This window comes from Scleropages formosus, chromosome 10 (assembly GCF_900964775.1).
Source record: "Scleropages formosus chromosome 10, fSclFor1.1, whole genome shotgun sequence".
NCBI classification, from domain to species: Eukaryota; Metazoa; Chordata; class Actinopteri; order Osteoglossiformes; family Osteoglossidae; genus Scleropages; species Scleropages formosus.
In genome coordinates this window covers 10,763,008-10,776,464 of record NC_041815.1, presented here as the reverse complement: position 1 = coordinate 10,776,464, position 13,457 = coordinate 10,763,008, and the positions used below count along the sequence as shown (strand labels likewise).

The window sequence follows — 13,457 nt, the reverse complement described above, 5'->3', positions numbered from 1 at the left end:
AAATTTACAAAAATTTCTATTAGTGCAAAGTCACAAATTACAGAAATTACTAAAATTACTATTAGTGCAAAAAATCCAAGAAACGAGGTTATATATGTATATAAAGTGTGCAGTGCGCAATGTAAACATGGAAGTCGTACATGCGCAAAGTCTGCAGAGGTAGATTGGGTCTATATGCAGTCGGGGGGGGGGGGGGGGGGGGTGTGTATTTGTGTACACAAGGTATGCGGAGGTAGTCTGTGGTCTCTGATGTTATTGGCCCTGTGGATGTGTATGTGTGTGTAGGAGGGATGGGGGGGTAGTTGACACCTCTCAGATTCAGAAGGTGAACTGTGTCTGCTGTGATGGGTGGAGGTGCAGTAGATGGGTGTTGTTCACAAGCCTGATGGCCTGTGGGTAAAAACTGTTTTTCAACCTTGAGGTTCTGGCTTTAACACTCCTGTGGCATCTGCCTGATGGTAAGGGTGTGAAAAGGCTGTGCTGGGGATGACTATTGTCCTCGATGATGTTAATGGCTATCCTGATGGTTCTGGCCTGGTATAGGCTGATGGTAAGGACGTTCCAGTGATGGTTTGAGCAGTTTTCACCACTCGCTGTAGCGCCTTACGATCCTGTACGGTGCAGCTTCCAAACCACACTGTGATAGAGCTGGTGAGGACGCTCTTGATTGCACACCTATAGAAGCTTCTGAGGATTTGGCTTGGCATGCCAAATTTCCTCAGCCTTCTCAAGAAATGCAGACGCTGACGTGATTTCTTGACCAGATGTGTTGTGTTGTGAGACCAGGTGAGATCTTCAGTAATGTGAACACCCAGGAATTTGAAACTGCTCACCCTCTCCACCGTCTCACCAATATGCAGTGATGAGTGTTGCTCCCTCCTTATCCGTGGATCTATTACCAACTCCTTTGTTTTGTTGACATTGAGGAAGAGATTGTTGTCGTGGCACCACTCTACTACGTCAGCCACTTCCCTCTTGTATGTCGGCTCATCGCCTCCTGTTATCAGTCCAGTGACTGTCGTGTCATCAGCAAATTTGATGATGTTGGTGTTGTTCTGGGAGGCTACACAATCATGAGTGAAGAGTGAGTAGAGCATGGGGCTCAGCACGCAGCGCTGCGGAGTTCCTGTGTTTATGGTTATTGACCTGGATGTGTGGTTCCCCATTCTAACGGACTGAGGTCTGCCTGTTAGAAAGTCCAGAACCCAGTTGCAGAGGGTGGGTGGCACACCGAGATTGTGAAGCTTGTTGATGAGCTTCGAAGGTATTACTGTGTTGAATGCTGAGCTGTAGTCAATAAACAGCATTCGAACATAGCTGTCCTTGTTTTCCAGGTGGGTGAGGGCAGTGTGTATTGTTGTGCTGATGGTGTCCTCTGTGAATCTGTTCCGTCTGTATGCAAACTGGAGAGGGTCCAGAGCGTCCGGAGTGATGGTCTGGATGTACCTCATGACGATTCTTTCGAAGCACTTCATCACTATTGGAGTCAGTGCAACGGGTCGGTAGTCATTGAGGCAGGATGCTTTGTTGTTTTTTGGCAGCGGCAGGGTAGTGGTCCTCTTTAAGCAGGTGGGAATTGAGGCTTGCGCAAGGGACAAATTGAATATATCCGTAAAGACATCAGCTAGCACCGATGAGCAGGTTCTAAGAACACGTCCAGTGATGTTGTCTGGGCCGGCTGATTTCGGTGGGTTTGTTTTCCCAAAAGTCATTGCCACATGTGCAGATGTGACCTTGAATGGTGGGTTCTGTGTGTTCCCACCAGTCAGTTTAACACCCAGTGGTTCATTGTTCAAGACCTTAAAATGGGCAAAGAATTCATTGAGTTTGTCAGGTGTGATGCAGCTGTCAGCGATCTCACACCTGTTTCTGCTCTGATAGTCTGTGATGTTCTGTAATCCCTGCCACATGTGCCGGGTGTCAGCAGCAGTAGTGTAATGACACTCCAGTCTCAGTTTGTATTCCATCTTGGCAGCCCTAATGGCTCTTCGAAGATCATACCTGGCCCTTTTGTAGTCACTGACATTGCCTGAGACGAATGCAGTAGATCCGGCACGCAGCATGGATCAAACTTCACAGTTTATCCACGGCTTTCGGTTGGGGTATATCCGGATCTGTTTGGTGGGCACAATGTTCTCGATGCAGGTGCTAATGTAACTGGTTACTGCTGACGTGTAGTCATCCAGGTCAACAGTACAGTCCTCACGCATGGCAGCATTCTTAAACACCTCCCAGTCAGTGCAGTCAAAGTAGTCCTGTGGTACCTCATCAGAAGAGCGCTCTATAAAAATAAATTGAATTGAACAGCCAGGGGGGTAATATTGGGGCATGCCGGTCCGGATGTTACAGCACAGAGAAAGTTCAGAGAGCAACACATTCTAGCATTTTCTGTGGACAGCTGTGAGAATTGTGCAGCACAGAAGAGAACGAGGGAGATTTTATACTAGCAGCGAAAGATGGCTCTACGTTCAGGCAATGACTGGCCTCACAAAGGTTTACTGGAACACTGGCACAGAACAGGTATCGGCGCAAACCAATGTTATGTATAATCATGATACTGCTCTAGGCCCGAGGACCCCTTTCCTCAAAACAGCCTTCCCAGCCTCTTTTTTCAAACTTTCCCTCAACCCCCACTTCCACTCTCTTACCGTGTGTGAGCGCACCACAGCGGTTGAATAACTATTTCACATTTTGCTCACAAATTGTCAACTATTTACAAGAAACATCTTTTCCTGCTCAAACAGGACACCTCTCAGCAATCATTACATTATAAGTAATTACAAGTATGTAACAAATGTAACAAAAGCATTATAATGCAATTACATTACATTATAATACTTTTGTTACATTTATATGCCTCCTCTCACATTCCCGCCATACTTGCTACTGCTAGAAAAACAGCTGTTGCCCGACACAGAATAACACTGTTCTGCGGACACGTTATTGGCTAATCTCACGTACATTCCTGTGACGTTTTACGACAGGTGCGTGGTGACGTTTGCGTGCGTGCAATGCTTGCCAGCGGGTTGGATACCGAACGGAAAGTTGGTCAGTTTGCGAGGTAGTTATTTTAATATTCTGATTAAGAAAACCGGAAGAAACAGTTAAAACGGAATAAAAGTAAAGTAAGAGGTTATGAAAGACATGATGGCTGTATTTTGTTATGTACTTCAGTAAAATATACATTTTCTGTTGCTAGGTTTCGTTGAGTCCGGGTTACGCGGCATGATGATGTGATCAGTGATGATGATCCTGTCCTGTGTGTTTTTTGCGCGAAAGTTAATCCAGCGTTGGTCGGTAACTTAGTTTGTAACATAAACTTTCTGTTAAAGGTTGGTTGAATAAATCAAAACGCGTGTCTTCTCGAAAGATTAACAGGAGTCACGTGGCAGTGAGGGTGTTATAGATAGAGGTTGTTTAGCTAATCATGTCAGTGTCACACTGTGACTGTCAGTACAGACAATGTCAGTGAAGTCATCATCAACATGATGATGATGATGATGATCTTCTAAAAAAATCCCAGTTTTTTTGTAAACTCTTATTGAGCAGTTAGTGTGTAAAACATTAAATATTAATTGATTAAATTGAATCATGCTAGTTACGTAATCCATCCACATAGAATGTTTCTCAACATTGTTATTTTGTGACCTAAAACTGTAACATGTGAAATTAATCAATTTGTAGTGAAATGCAGTGCCAGCTGAGTATTCCTTTGGCTGTGTTTGCCTTGCAGTTTGCTCTGTATCACCACATTTTTCACATTTTAAGCTTTAAATGGAACAAAACAAAAACAGTATTGTTTTGTTACCAGACAGCTGTCAGACTGGACCTGAAAGTCTGTGCAGTCTGTGTTATGGTGAAGGAAACAAAATAACTGCACTTAAGAATGTCTCTTTCCCCTAATGTAATGCACAAACTATTTTCTATGAGATGTACGTCTCTTTGGAGAAAAGCGTCTGCTAGATGAATAAATGTAAATGTAAATCTGTGTGGTTTTTGTCTCCCCCCCCCAGCCTAGAGGGCAGCAGCAGTGCAGTCTAGTTCACCAGTGAATCCGGCCTCACCTGCAGGCCCATGCAGACTCTTCCTGAGGCCTTGTCTTGTTAGCAGACCAAGAGGCAGGGCAGTAAGGAACAGCTGGTCATGGCTACTCCTTTTGTGCCAGTGCCAGTTCCGATGGACTGCACCCAGTCAGACAGGGGCTCGTCCCGTACCTGGCGGGCCTCCTCACTGGGCAGCACCTCCACCAGTTCCAGCTCCCCCTCCAGGGGCCCTGGGGATGAGTCGGGCTACGAAAAGCAGCCAGGGCTAAACGGCCCTGGTTCTCCAATGGAGAATTCAAGTGGCTCCCAACTGGATAAGGGGTCTTTGGTGTCAAGCTGGGAAGAACGACCCCTCACCCCTACCCTGCTGGGCTATGAGGTCATGGAGGAGCGTGCCAAGTTCACTGTAAGATACTTCACCACACCCACTCTTTTGTGTTTTCTGTTTCCTGGGACATGTACACTGCAGTGCATTTCTGGTTGTTCTGAACTGCAACCAGAGAACAATAATGTTTATCGTACATAATGCAAATGAAGTTTAAAAAATTGATTTTTGCTTTACTAATTCATGTACTTGTGACACCTTTGCTGCATTTTCACTAACTGTAAAGAAACTCAGAATTTAAGCATGAAACTTTGCACCATTTGATGCAGGCGGAATATCCCACTGCTGCCTTAATGTCACTTTTGCAGCTGAGGAAATCGGTGTATTATCTTTGTGCTTCGTGGTTTGTTTGCGCAGTTCTTTCTACCTGTTTTCCCTCTTAATTAACTTATAGATTCTGATTTTGTGTATGTGTGGCAGTGTGAAATGTAGGTTTTCACGCTAGAAACTTGTTTTTGAAAGACATATAGCCTTCACAGAACCTTGATTTCAATCCTGTTGAACACCTTTGGGATGAATTGGAATGCTGATTGTTGCTTCCTTAATTAATCGGGACCTAGAGTTGGTTCTTTGGGGCAGCTGGTAGCATCCTGGTTAGAGCTGCTGCTGTTGGACCCAGAGGTTGCAGGTTCAAATCCCACCTCCAGCTGTAGTATCCTTGAGCAAGTTACTTACCCAAAAATTTCTCCAGTAAAATTACCTAGCTGGATAAATGAGTAAGTAATTTAAGTAGCTTAACATTGTGAGTTACTTTGGAGAAAAGCATCAGCTAAATCAAAAAAATGTAATGTAATGAAACTCATTCAGAAGCTTCTTGAAATGGGTTTCCATGACTGAGAAGCTGCACACAAGCCTAAGATCACTATGCGTTCCAGGTGTTGGCTGGAGTGGTGTAGTAAAGCATGCCACCACTGGACTCTTCAACTGTGGAAACTTGTTTTCTGGAGTGATGAATCACGGTTCACTATCTGGCAGTCTAATGGACGAATTTGCATTTGGCGAATGCCAGGAGAAGCTGCCGTAATGCATACTGTAAAGTTTGGTGGAGGAGGGATAATGGTCTGGGGCTGTTTTTCATGGTTGGGGCCAGTTTGTTTAGTTCCGGTGGAGGGCACCGTTAATGCTACAGCATACAAAGACATTTTAGATAACTGTGCGCTCCCAACTTTGTAGCAACAGTTTGGAGAAGGTCCTTTTCTCTTCAAGCATGACTGTGCCCCTGTGCATAAAGCAAGGTTCATACAGTGATGGTTTAACAAATTTCTTGTGGAGAAACTTGAGTTGCCTGCTCAGAGCCTTGATCTCAACACTACTCAACAACTTTGGGATGAATTGGAATGCTGATTGTGAGCCAGGTTGCCTTGTCCAACATCAGTACCTCACCTCACAAATGATCTTTTGGCTGAATAGGCACAAATTCTCACAGACACACTCCAAACTCTTGTGGAAAGCCTTCCCAGTAGAGCTGTTAAATGAGCTTCCCAAAATGCTGTTATGCTGCAAAGGGGGAAACAACTCCATATTAATGCCCATGGTTTTGGAATCGGATGTCCAACAAGCTCATATAGGTATGATGGTTAGATGGCCACATACTTCTGGCCATTTAGTGTATTTTTGTTTTGAGCAATAGTATTTGTGATATAGTGTAAGAAGAAAGTCCAATAAAATGTGGCCCAGAGCTAAACCAGGGTGTTAATCAAAATTCACTAATACCCAATGCAAGAATGATAAAAAATTTTAAAAGGCAGTGCTTCATACTGTTTACCTTGAAGCGCATCAACTCTAAGCCAGGAGTATTGTATAGAGGTGGAGGATGATGGAGAGGTCGTACTTCACTGATGGCTCAAGTGGTAGATGTTGAAGCCATAGGATTGCTTACTGGAGGTTAATTTTGTATTTGCATTTTTCTGTATTCTCTTGTTGCAGTCACTATCTGTAACCACAGTGGGTGAAGTTTTAGCGCATAGTTTGGATTGGTATGACAACATTCTTTTTGTGAGGGGCGGAAAAATTAATGTTGTACTCAGATACGATCCCTTTGCTTGTTTTACTTAACAGGGCATTTCAGCAGTGGGTAAAGTTTGTGGGCCTTGGGTTTTTGTGAAACTTTAATTGGGATGCTTTGGTCTCTTTTTGCTGTCTGTGAAATCATTATTAGGGAGTACTTTTAAATTCCATGACTTTGGAGTAGTGTCAGCATTTTTTTCCCACTTTCAGCAAACCCTAATATAGTGTCTTGAGTTGTTTTTATAAGCCCATTTATTGAGGTGGATGTTTTACAGATGAAGTACCTTGCTTAAGGATACTACAGTGACACTGTTTCTTGGGATTTGATCTGAAAACCATTGATTTTGGGTTTACCTGCTTTTACTTTGCTTGTTCTAGGTGTATAAGATCCTTGTTAGGAAGTCCAAGATGGAAAGCTGGGTCATCTTCCGGAGGTACACAGATTTCTCCAGGCTGAATGATAAGGTGAGCATATGTCAAGAGGTGGTCTGAGTGCTGAAACCATGGATCTGCCTCTTTTTTGGCCTTATTTGGAAGCCCCAACCTTCATGTCTGTGTGATTTATGTCTGTTCTAAAACACAACTGAAATACATGTCGCATCCCACCTGTACCTGCTGACAGGGGAATAGGGGTTCCATACTCTGTGTAGAACCATGGAGAGTTGTGTTGTCTCTTCTTCATACATTCGAAATCCCTGCTTTCCTAAACCAGTTCATCAACCCTGTCATCATGGTTGCGGAACATTTTGTTCTGTCCGTTTTGATTCCTGTATGCGATCATGTTCTGAATAAGAGTCTTAAACCTCTTCAGGCATATGCTGAGAGGTAGGGAGGCATACAATATTCTCAAAGCTTTTGGAGCTGCGGGAATAAACTGCAAATTATGAAATTTCTGACACACAACCAAGCCTACACATTTAGTACGAAAGAACATAAAAGCTTTAATATTGTTGACAAGAGGAGGAACTTAACTCTTCACCTTCCTCAGTTTTTTGATGCCAAAGGGAATTAAAAGTACCCATTTTTTTATCTTTTTAATAAGACCAGCAGGAAGGTTTGTGCATGCATGTGTAAAATTCCTTCATTAAAATACATATTAAAGATACAATAACCACCTTTTTTTGGTTATGGTATTTGTAAGTTTGTATAGCTGTGTTTTCAACATATATTGTATAGCACAGATAAGCATGGTCTCTGTGCTCTAAGGCATTACAGAAAACAGAACAGACAGCCCTCTTTGTGTTCTGCAGATTTGTGGAAGTGGCCATTTGTCATGGAACAAAGACACTGTGTGTGTGAACAGCATGGCTCAGCGAACACCAACAATGAATAAAATGCTAAGGCTATGGCAGTTCATGTGTGGCACTCAAATGGAAGAAATGGGGTCTCCATGGCTTGTTTGCCATAATGAACAGAATAATTAAAAAAAAAAAAAAAAAAAACCGACAGTGTAGCCATATTTCATGTTCTCTCTGGGTTTCCTGGTAATTAATCTGGTCCCGTTACTTAACTTGTAGTAGTGTAGGTGTCTTTTAAATTTTAAACTCTAGGCATTGTTTTACATTTTTCACTTGAATGAGCAAGTCTAAAGCAGAGAAGCTTATAGTCTACAAAATACAATAGTATGTACATTTTTCTTTTTTGCCTTTCCACTTCCTCTTTGAACTCACTGATTTTGAATTAGCACTTTTCTTTACACAGGCTCTTTATCTTACAAACACAGCGACGACTGGAGGTCTGTTTGTTATTCATTTTTTCATCCAAAGTCACTTTTACCACTAAATCATGGTCATTAACAGCTTAACAACACAGAAGTCTTTCCTCTGGTGTATGTGTTACATTACATTCTTGAAAAATCTCACATGTAGCTATAAGACAGTTTTAATTGTCCTAACTGAGCTACATTAAAGTTAGAACTTTTTAAAATATAAAAATGACTTGCGCAGAGTCCTATTCAGGACTAATTGTTGACTGATTTATCCTTTATCTCCAATATTAGTCATCTTATTATTGCTCAACACTCACAAGCAAAAAAACCATCTTTAAACACAGTGGAAGGGAGTTGGATTCATGTGGTCATAGACTCCTACTCTGTTGGCTTGTGTTTTACTGACACCTGTTAGTTTGGCGCATACATACAGGTCAGGTACAAAGAGAAATTTTAGGAAATGGGTATGTGAAGAAAGTACATTTTCTGGTTAATTTTTTATGTCTGAAAAATGACCTAATCCAGCTGTTCGTAACACAAGGAGCTACTGTAACAATTTTAAATATGCTTGTTTTAACTAAACTTCTTGATGACTATACAGATTTTTAACTGTAACTTAAGCAGAATAATATCCAGTGCTGAAAACAAAAGAATATTCTTAGTGTGGATTGTACAAGGAGTTGTTCTACAAATATTGAGATGTATCTGGTGACACTTTCTCTCTTTGTTTTGTGTACTGGGGTCAATGGGGTGTGTTTCAGCTTAAAGATATGTTTCCTGGGTTTCGACTTTCCCTGCCACCCAAGCGCTGGTTTAAAAACAACTACAACACGGATTTCCTAGAGGATCGACAGCTTGGTCTACAGGCTTTTCTGCAGAATCTTGTGGCACACAAGGACATTTCCAACTGGTGTGTGTCCGGCAGCTACTCTCTGTTTCTGTATTTGTGCAATAAATTGCCACTATCTCTGTAGCTATGGGGAAACATAAAATGGGCATATTTTAAAGCAGCAGTAAGCCTAAATAACCCCCAAAATGGTTTTTGTAGATGCAAATTCTTTTCAAACCATTAACACTGTGCACTCTGGTTATATGCATATTGCTCAGCATTTCATTCAACAGTAAAAATGTTCATGTAAGGAAACCCGCTTTTCTGGTTCATAGGCCGCAAATGGTACAGTGTACTTGGAAATGCTGTCCTATGTTATACCTGAAAAGATTAATTTGTAAAATAGGGATTAAAACCAACTTTTCAAGCGCTTAAGACTTTGTATTTTCGACAAAATTCAAGTCACAGATCTTAAAAGTCTACTAAAATGTTTTTCTGATCTTGTAATTCATTAACAGGTTGTACAACTTAAGACTCTAATTCCAGATTTGATTAGTTGTGGTCTAGTGGATGTGAAAATTTTTGTTTTGAATTCACTTGGTGTTAACAGTATATGTAATTTAACATAATAATCCCCCTGATTCTTTCCTTAGTGTGGCTGTGCGGGAGTTTCTGTGTCTGGATGACCCACCGGGGCCCTTTGATAGTTTGGAGGAGAGCCGGGTAAGATGTTCCAATGCAACCTCTCATGTTGCTGAAGAGGATGTAACCATTGATTGCTGAAGATGCAGGTTAATATGTCACAGTTTCACTTTAAATTTCAGGTTGAATTCTGTTGCTATAATTGCAGCTATTGCCTTCCCCTTGGAGAGTACATTGCAGAAATCTGAAATGTGTTTCCTACGTCACGGCATAAGGAAAGTCACACTTTTCACAATGTACTGACATACAAACACTCTGCATGCAGCTTAGTCATTCATTTCTCTAATTAGCATGTTTGGTTTATAGACATTACCTCAAGACAGGACACACCAAAATACACAAAGAACAGGCAAACACCACTGAGACCGAGCTGTGACCACATTGCAACCCAGAACTCTGCAGATGCAAGCTGGCTGTGCTGTATGCTGATGCACCACGCACCTCATTTAATTTACTTTAAGAATGGGTCTCATTTTTGTCCAGACCGAAGTACACCTTTTTTGTCATGTTTGCATTAAGTGAGCTGTTGCCACTGGCACGGATTCTGGGCTGTCCACAATCTCCACAGAACAGCTGGAGAAATTGAAGGCAGACCTCAGGGTGTTCCCAAACTGTAATTATGAATTTGCAGTTCTGACAGTTTGTTCAACTTGGACAGTGCTGTGACAAGGTTTTCCAAGCCCTCAGATATTCCAGATAATCGGGATCTGGCAGATTATTAACACAGTGGTGGCTATCTGGCTTGTGTCTCACATGCAGGCTTTCTGTGAAACCCTTGAGGAGACTAACTACCGTTTGCAGAAGGAACTCATTGAGAAGCAGAGGGAGATCGAGTCCCTCAAGAAGATGCTGGAGGAGAAGCAGCTACATATAGACCTTTTGGAGAAAAGGATAGGGTGAGGATGCCCCATAGATTGCTGACAGAGGATTCTACAGAAGTACATTTAATGTTTTTTCAGATTATTTTTTAACTCATTACCTACACATTCAATGTCTTATTTTCTTTCTGCACCAGGCATGTGTTAATGAAGTGTGTTTAAACAACATGTATGTTTTCAGCAGCATCTTTTGAGTATGTGGCACATGTTCATTCTATGTATCCTTCTTGTATTGGGAGTCTGTCAGTGTGTATCCTCTCTGCAATGAGCATGTGCTAACAGTCTGTATCACTTCTGCCGTCGACAGGTACAAACTGTTTGTGGGTTAACTGGGTGTATCTCTTGGTGTTGTGTGTTCATGGCTTATCGTTTGCACAGTGTGGTGTCCCTCAGTCCAGAGAGCTTGGAAAGCCCCTGCAGACTGTCTGGTCTGGGCAGCGAGAGCAGTGTGGATGGTGATGCTGAAGTGGATGTGGAATGCTCAGCGGTGGAGGCGGACCAGGAGATAGACGAGGACAATGGGTGATTAGTCCACAGTTAACTTGTTTTTCCCACAGACATGCTGGAACAGCATGCTTTTCTTGCTGTGTTTGCATCCTGCTTCCTTCAGGTGTTACCTAGTGCACAAGGGACCCAGTGTTTTGCTTGCTCTCTGGGCTTCCATTTATTTGTGTGCCTCCTTGGCAATTCATTGTTAAACACTGGAGATGTTTCACACTCAATAAGTTATTGAGCTCAATGAGAAGCTGGCTAGCATTGTACAGTATGTATTTCAGTTATCATCATGTAAAATATTTGTTACCCAGTGATTAGTCAATCCATCTGCCAAATGATTTGACAATCTCAAGTAAAAATTTTTGTTTTGATTCCAGGGACTCAGCACACTGGATGAGTTAAATTGACTGGCAGAAGTTATTTTTTTGTTTGTGTGCTCAATAGGAATTTTCTGCCAGAAAAAGATGTATTTGTGTTGGATGAAGTGTCTATATAAAATAACTTTGGTACTTACATGAAAGGGCCAAGAAGATCTTTTGAGCACTTTAACATGATTATCATATAGTGCTGGATCTTATGTCAAGTGGATGAAGTGCCAGTTAGAATTCATTTTGTTGGGATGTTTTAGCTTTTATATTTTAGTTTGCATGCCAGTTCACTGAAAACAGCGCAGCTTTGATGTTTCTGCAAGAAAACTGTTCTCCAGACTTCAACATGGATATAGAAGAGGACATTGTAGCCCTTGTTTCAAATTAGATGCTCATTTGTGGCACTAATGATGAAATAGGGAATGAAGAAGAAACTAATCACTGTTTCTGCAGTAAAAGCAACATTGGTTAATTTTTGTGAAATTGTTTAAGCAACATAGTATTTAACTGTAGCTGGAAGAACTAACAAGTAATGAGCTAAAGGTGCATATCTTGAGGGAGTTCCTATGCATCATTTGATCTGATTGTGCTTCAGGATGACTCTGTACAGTGAGGTTAGGGTACACCGAAAGCATGAAAAAGAAAATGCATCCTTTCACTTCTATGGCTTTACACAATGACACAAGTAACCCTCATGTAGTCCTCACATACCACAAGTTAACAGTTGATAAATGTAACCTTATGTGACTAACACTTATCACAAAAATTTTTCTAACACTAAATTCGTTGCTTAAGGTTAACATGTACATGCCTTCTTTGAAAAAGTATACAATTACTTATTCTCATATGCCATCCCTCCTGCAGCTGTGAGATCCGTTCATCTGAGAAGAGGCATGGGGCCTGCTGGAGTGCACCAGCCACTAGCCTCTCCCCACCTGTCCTGCAGGTGGGCCAAGCAGAGAAGGTGCTTGAGGTCCAGCTGGAACACTGACACAGTGTTTGCACTGTCCAGCATTCCCAGAGATGTCCTGTTTTAAGTCTGTCCTGTTCATGTGTCAAAATTGTCTGTAGCTCTTGTTCTAGCTTTGGTCTCAACTAAAGGGAGCTGGACCTTTGCTTCAGGGACACAACAGGACCTTTGATTGCCCTCCTCAAACAAGGTTGCTGGTGTTCCACATGACTGCTATGCTGGGGAGATGTTTCAAGAGTAGAAAACTGGGTTGCTCTGTTCTCCAGACTTCAAGCTGCAAAATGTTGGGAGGATCCTTCAAGCCACGACGCACACCTTCTAAACTGCTAATGTAGAAGAGCTCCCAGTGGATGTATGGGATACTTCTGTTTTCATTTTGAGCCTCTTTCCTTCAGTTTGCACAGCAGAGTTGGAGCTGCTGCCATTAATTACATGGATATCTGGGGTGGCTTTAGTGGTTTAGTGCAAATGGTGACTAACACTGACAAGTTGGCTACTGGTCAAGTGAAACCAGGTGAAGGTGATGTATATAAACTGGTACTAAAGTGTGTGTTACTGAAGAGGAACATGTGCTTTTAGGCTGAATGTAGAGACCTAATATTAAACTGTTTGTTATGAGTCAAAACAGCATCATAGCAGAACCACAAAGAAGTGGAAAGGTGAAACCAAAAAAGCTTTGTAAACTTTTGATGATTTTTTTCCTTTGAACTTGATAATACTACACTCCTTTTTGAAGTTTGACGCTTCATTCACACAGATGAAGAGGGAATAAAACTGAGTACACTGCAGTCATTTTTATATTAGAATGAATTTTGTGTACAGTGTTTGTCATGCATCACATGTAAATGTATATTGCTAATAGGAATATTGCTTTTGGTTAAAAAAAAATACAAGATCTTTATGCTATGGACAGATTTAATACATTTGCGTTGTTCATCTATGCAAAGTGAAAATGTGTACTTGCTGTACATTCTGTACATGCAAGCTTTAGCCTTGTTTGGTCTTTATAGTTCTCCAAAATTTTTGTTTATTTTTAACCTGTATGTCCTTTGTGTTTATAAGAAACAGCTTT

At 41.6% G+C, this 13,457-nt stretch overlaps 1 protein-coding gene across 1 annotated transcript; it reads left to right on the top strand.

Annotated features, from left to right (window-relative positions):
* The first annotated feature begins 2,993 nt into the window (after window positions 1-2,993).
* On the top strand, window positions 2,994-13,239 carry LOC108938300 (sorting nexin-16-like). Its single transcript, XM_018758772.1, has 8 exons — window positions 2,994-3,061; window positions 4,014-4,449; window positions 6,814-6,900; window positions 8,905-9,053; window positions 9,626-9,695; window positions 10,434-10,570; window positions 10,931-11,074; window positions 12,280-13,239. The coding sequence occupies exons 2-8, from the start codon at window positions 4,144-4,146 to the stop codon at window positions 12,404-12,406; spliced, it is 1,020 nt and encodes a 339-aa protein (XP_018614288.1). The 5' UTR covers window positions 2,994-3,061; window positions 4,014-4,143; the 3' UTR covers window positions 12,407-13,239.
* The last annotated feature ends 218 nt before the right edge of the window (window positions 13,240-13,457 follow it).

Bases quoted from the DNA above. Each gene is read 5' to 3' on its own strand.
- LOC108938300 (XM_018758772.1), top strand. From the start codon at position 4,144: ATGGCTACTCCTTTTGTGCCAGTGCCAGTTCCGATGGACTGCACCCAG. The intron at 6,901-8,904 runs GTGAGCATATGT...GGTGTGTTTCAG, and splicing joins TCTCCAGGCTGAATGATAAG to CTTAAAGATATGTTTCCTGG. The intron at 10,571-10,930 runs GTGAGGATGCCC...TCGTTTGCACAG, and splicing joins CTTTTGGAGAAAAGGATAGG to TGTGGTGTCCCTCAGTCCAG.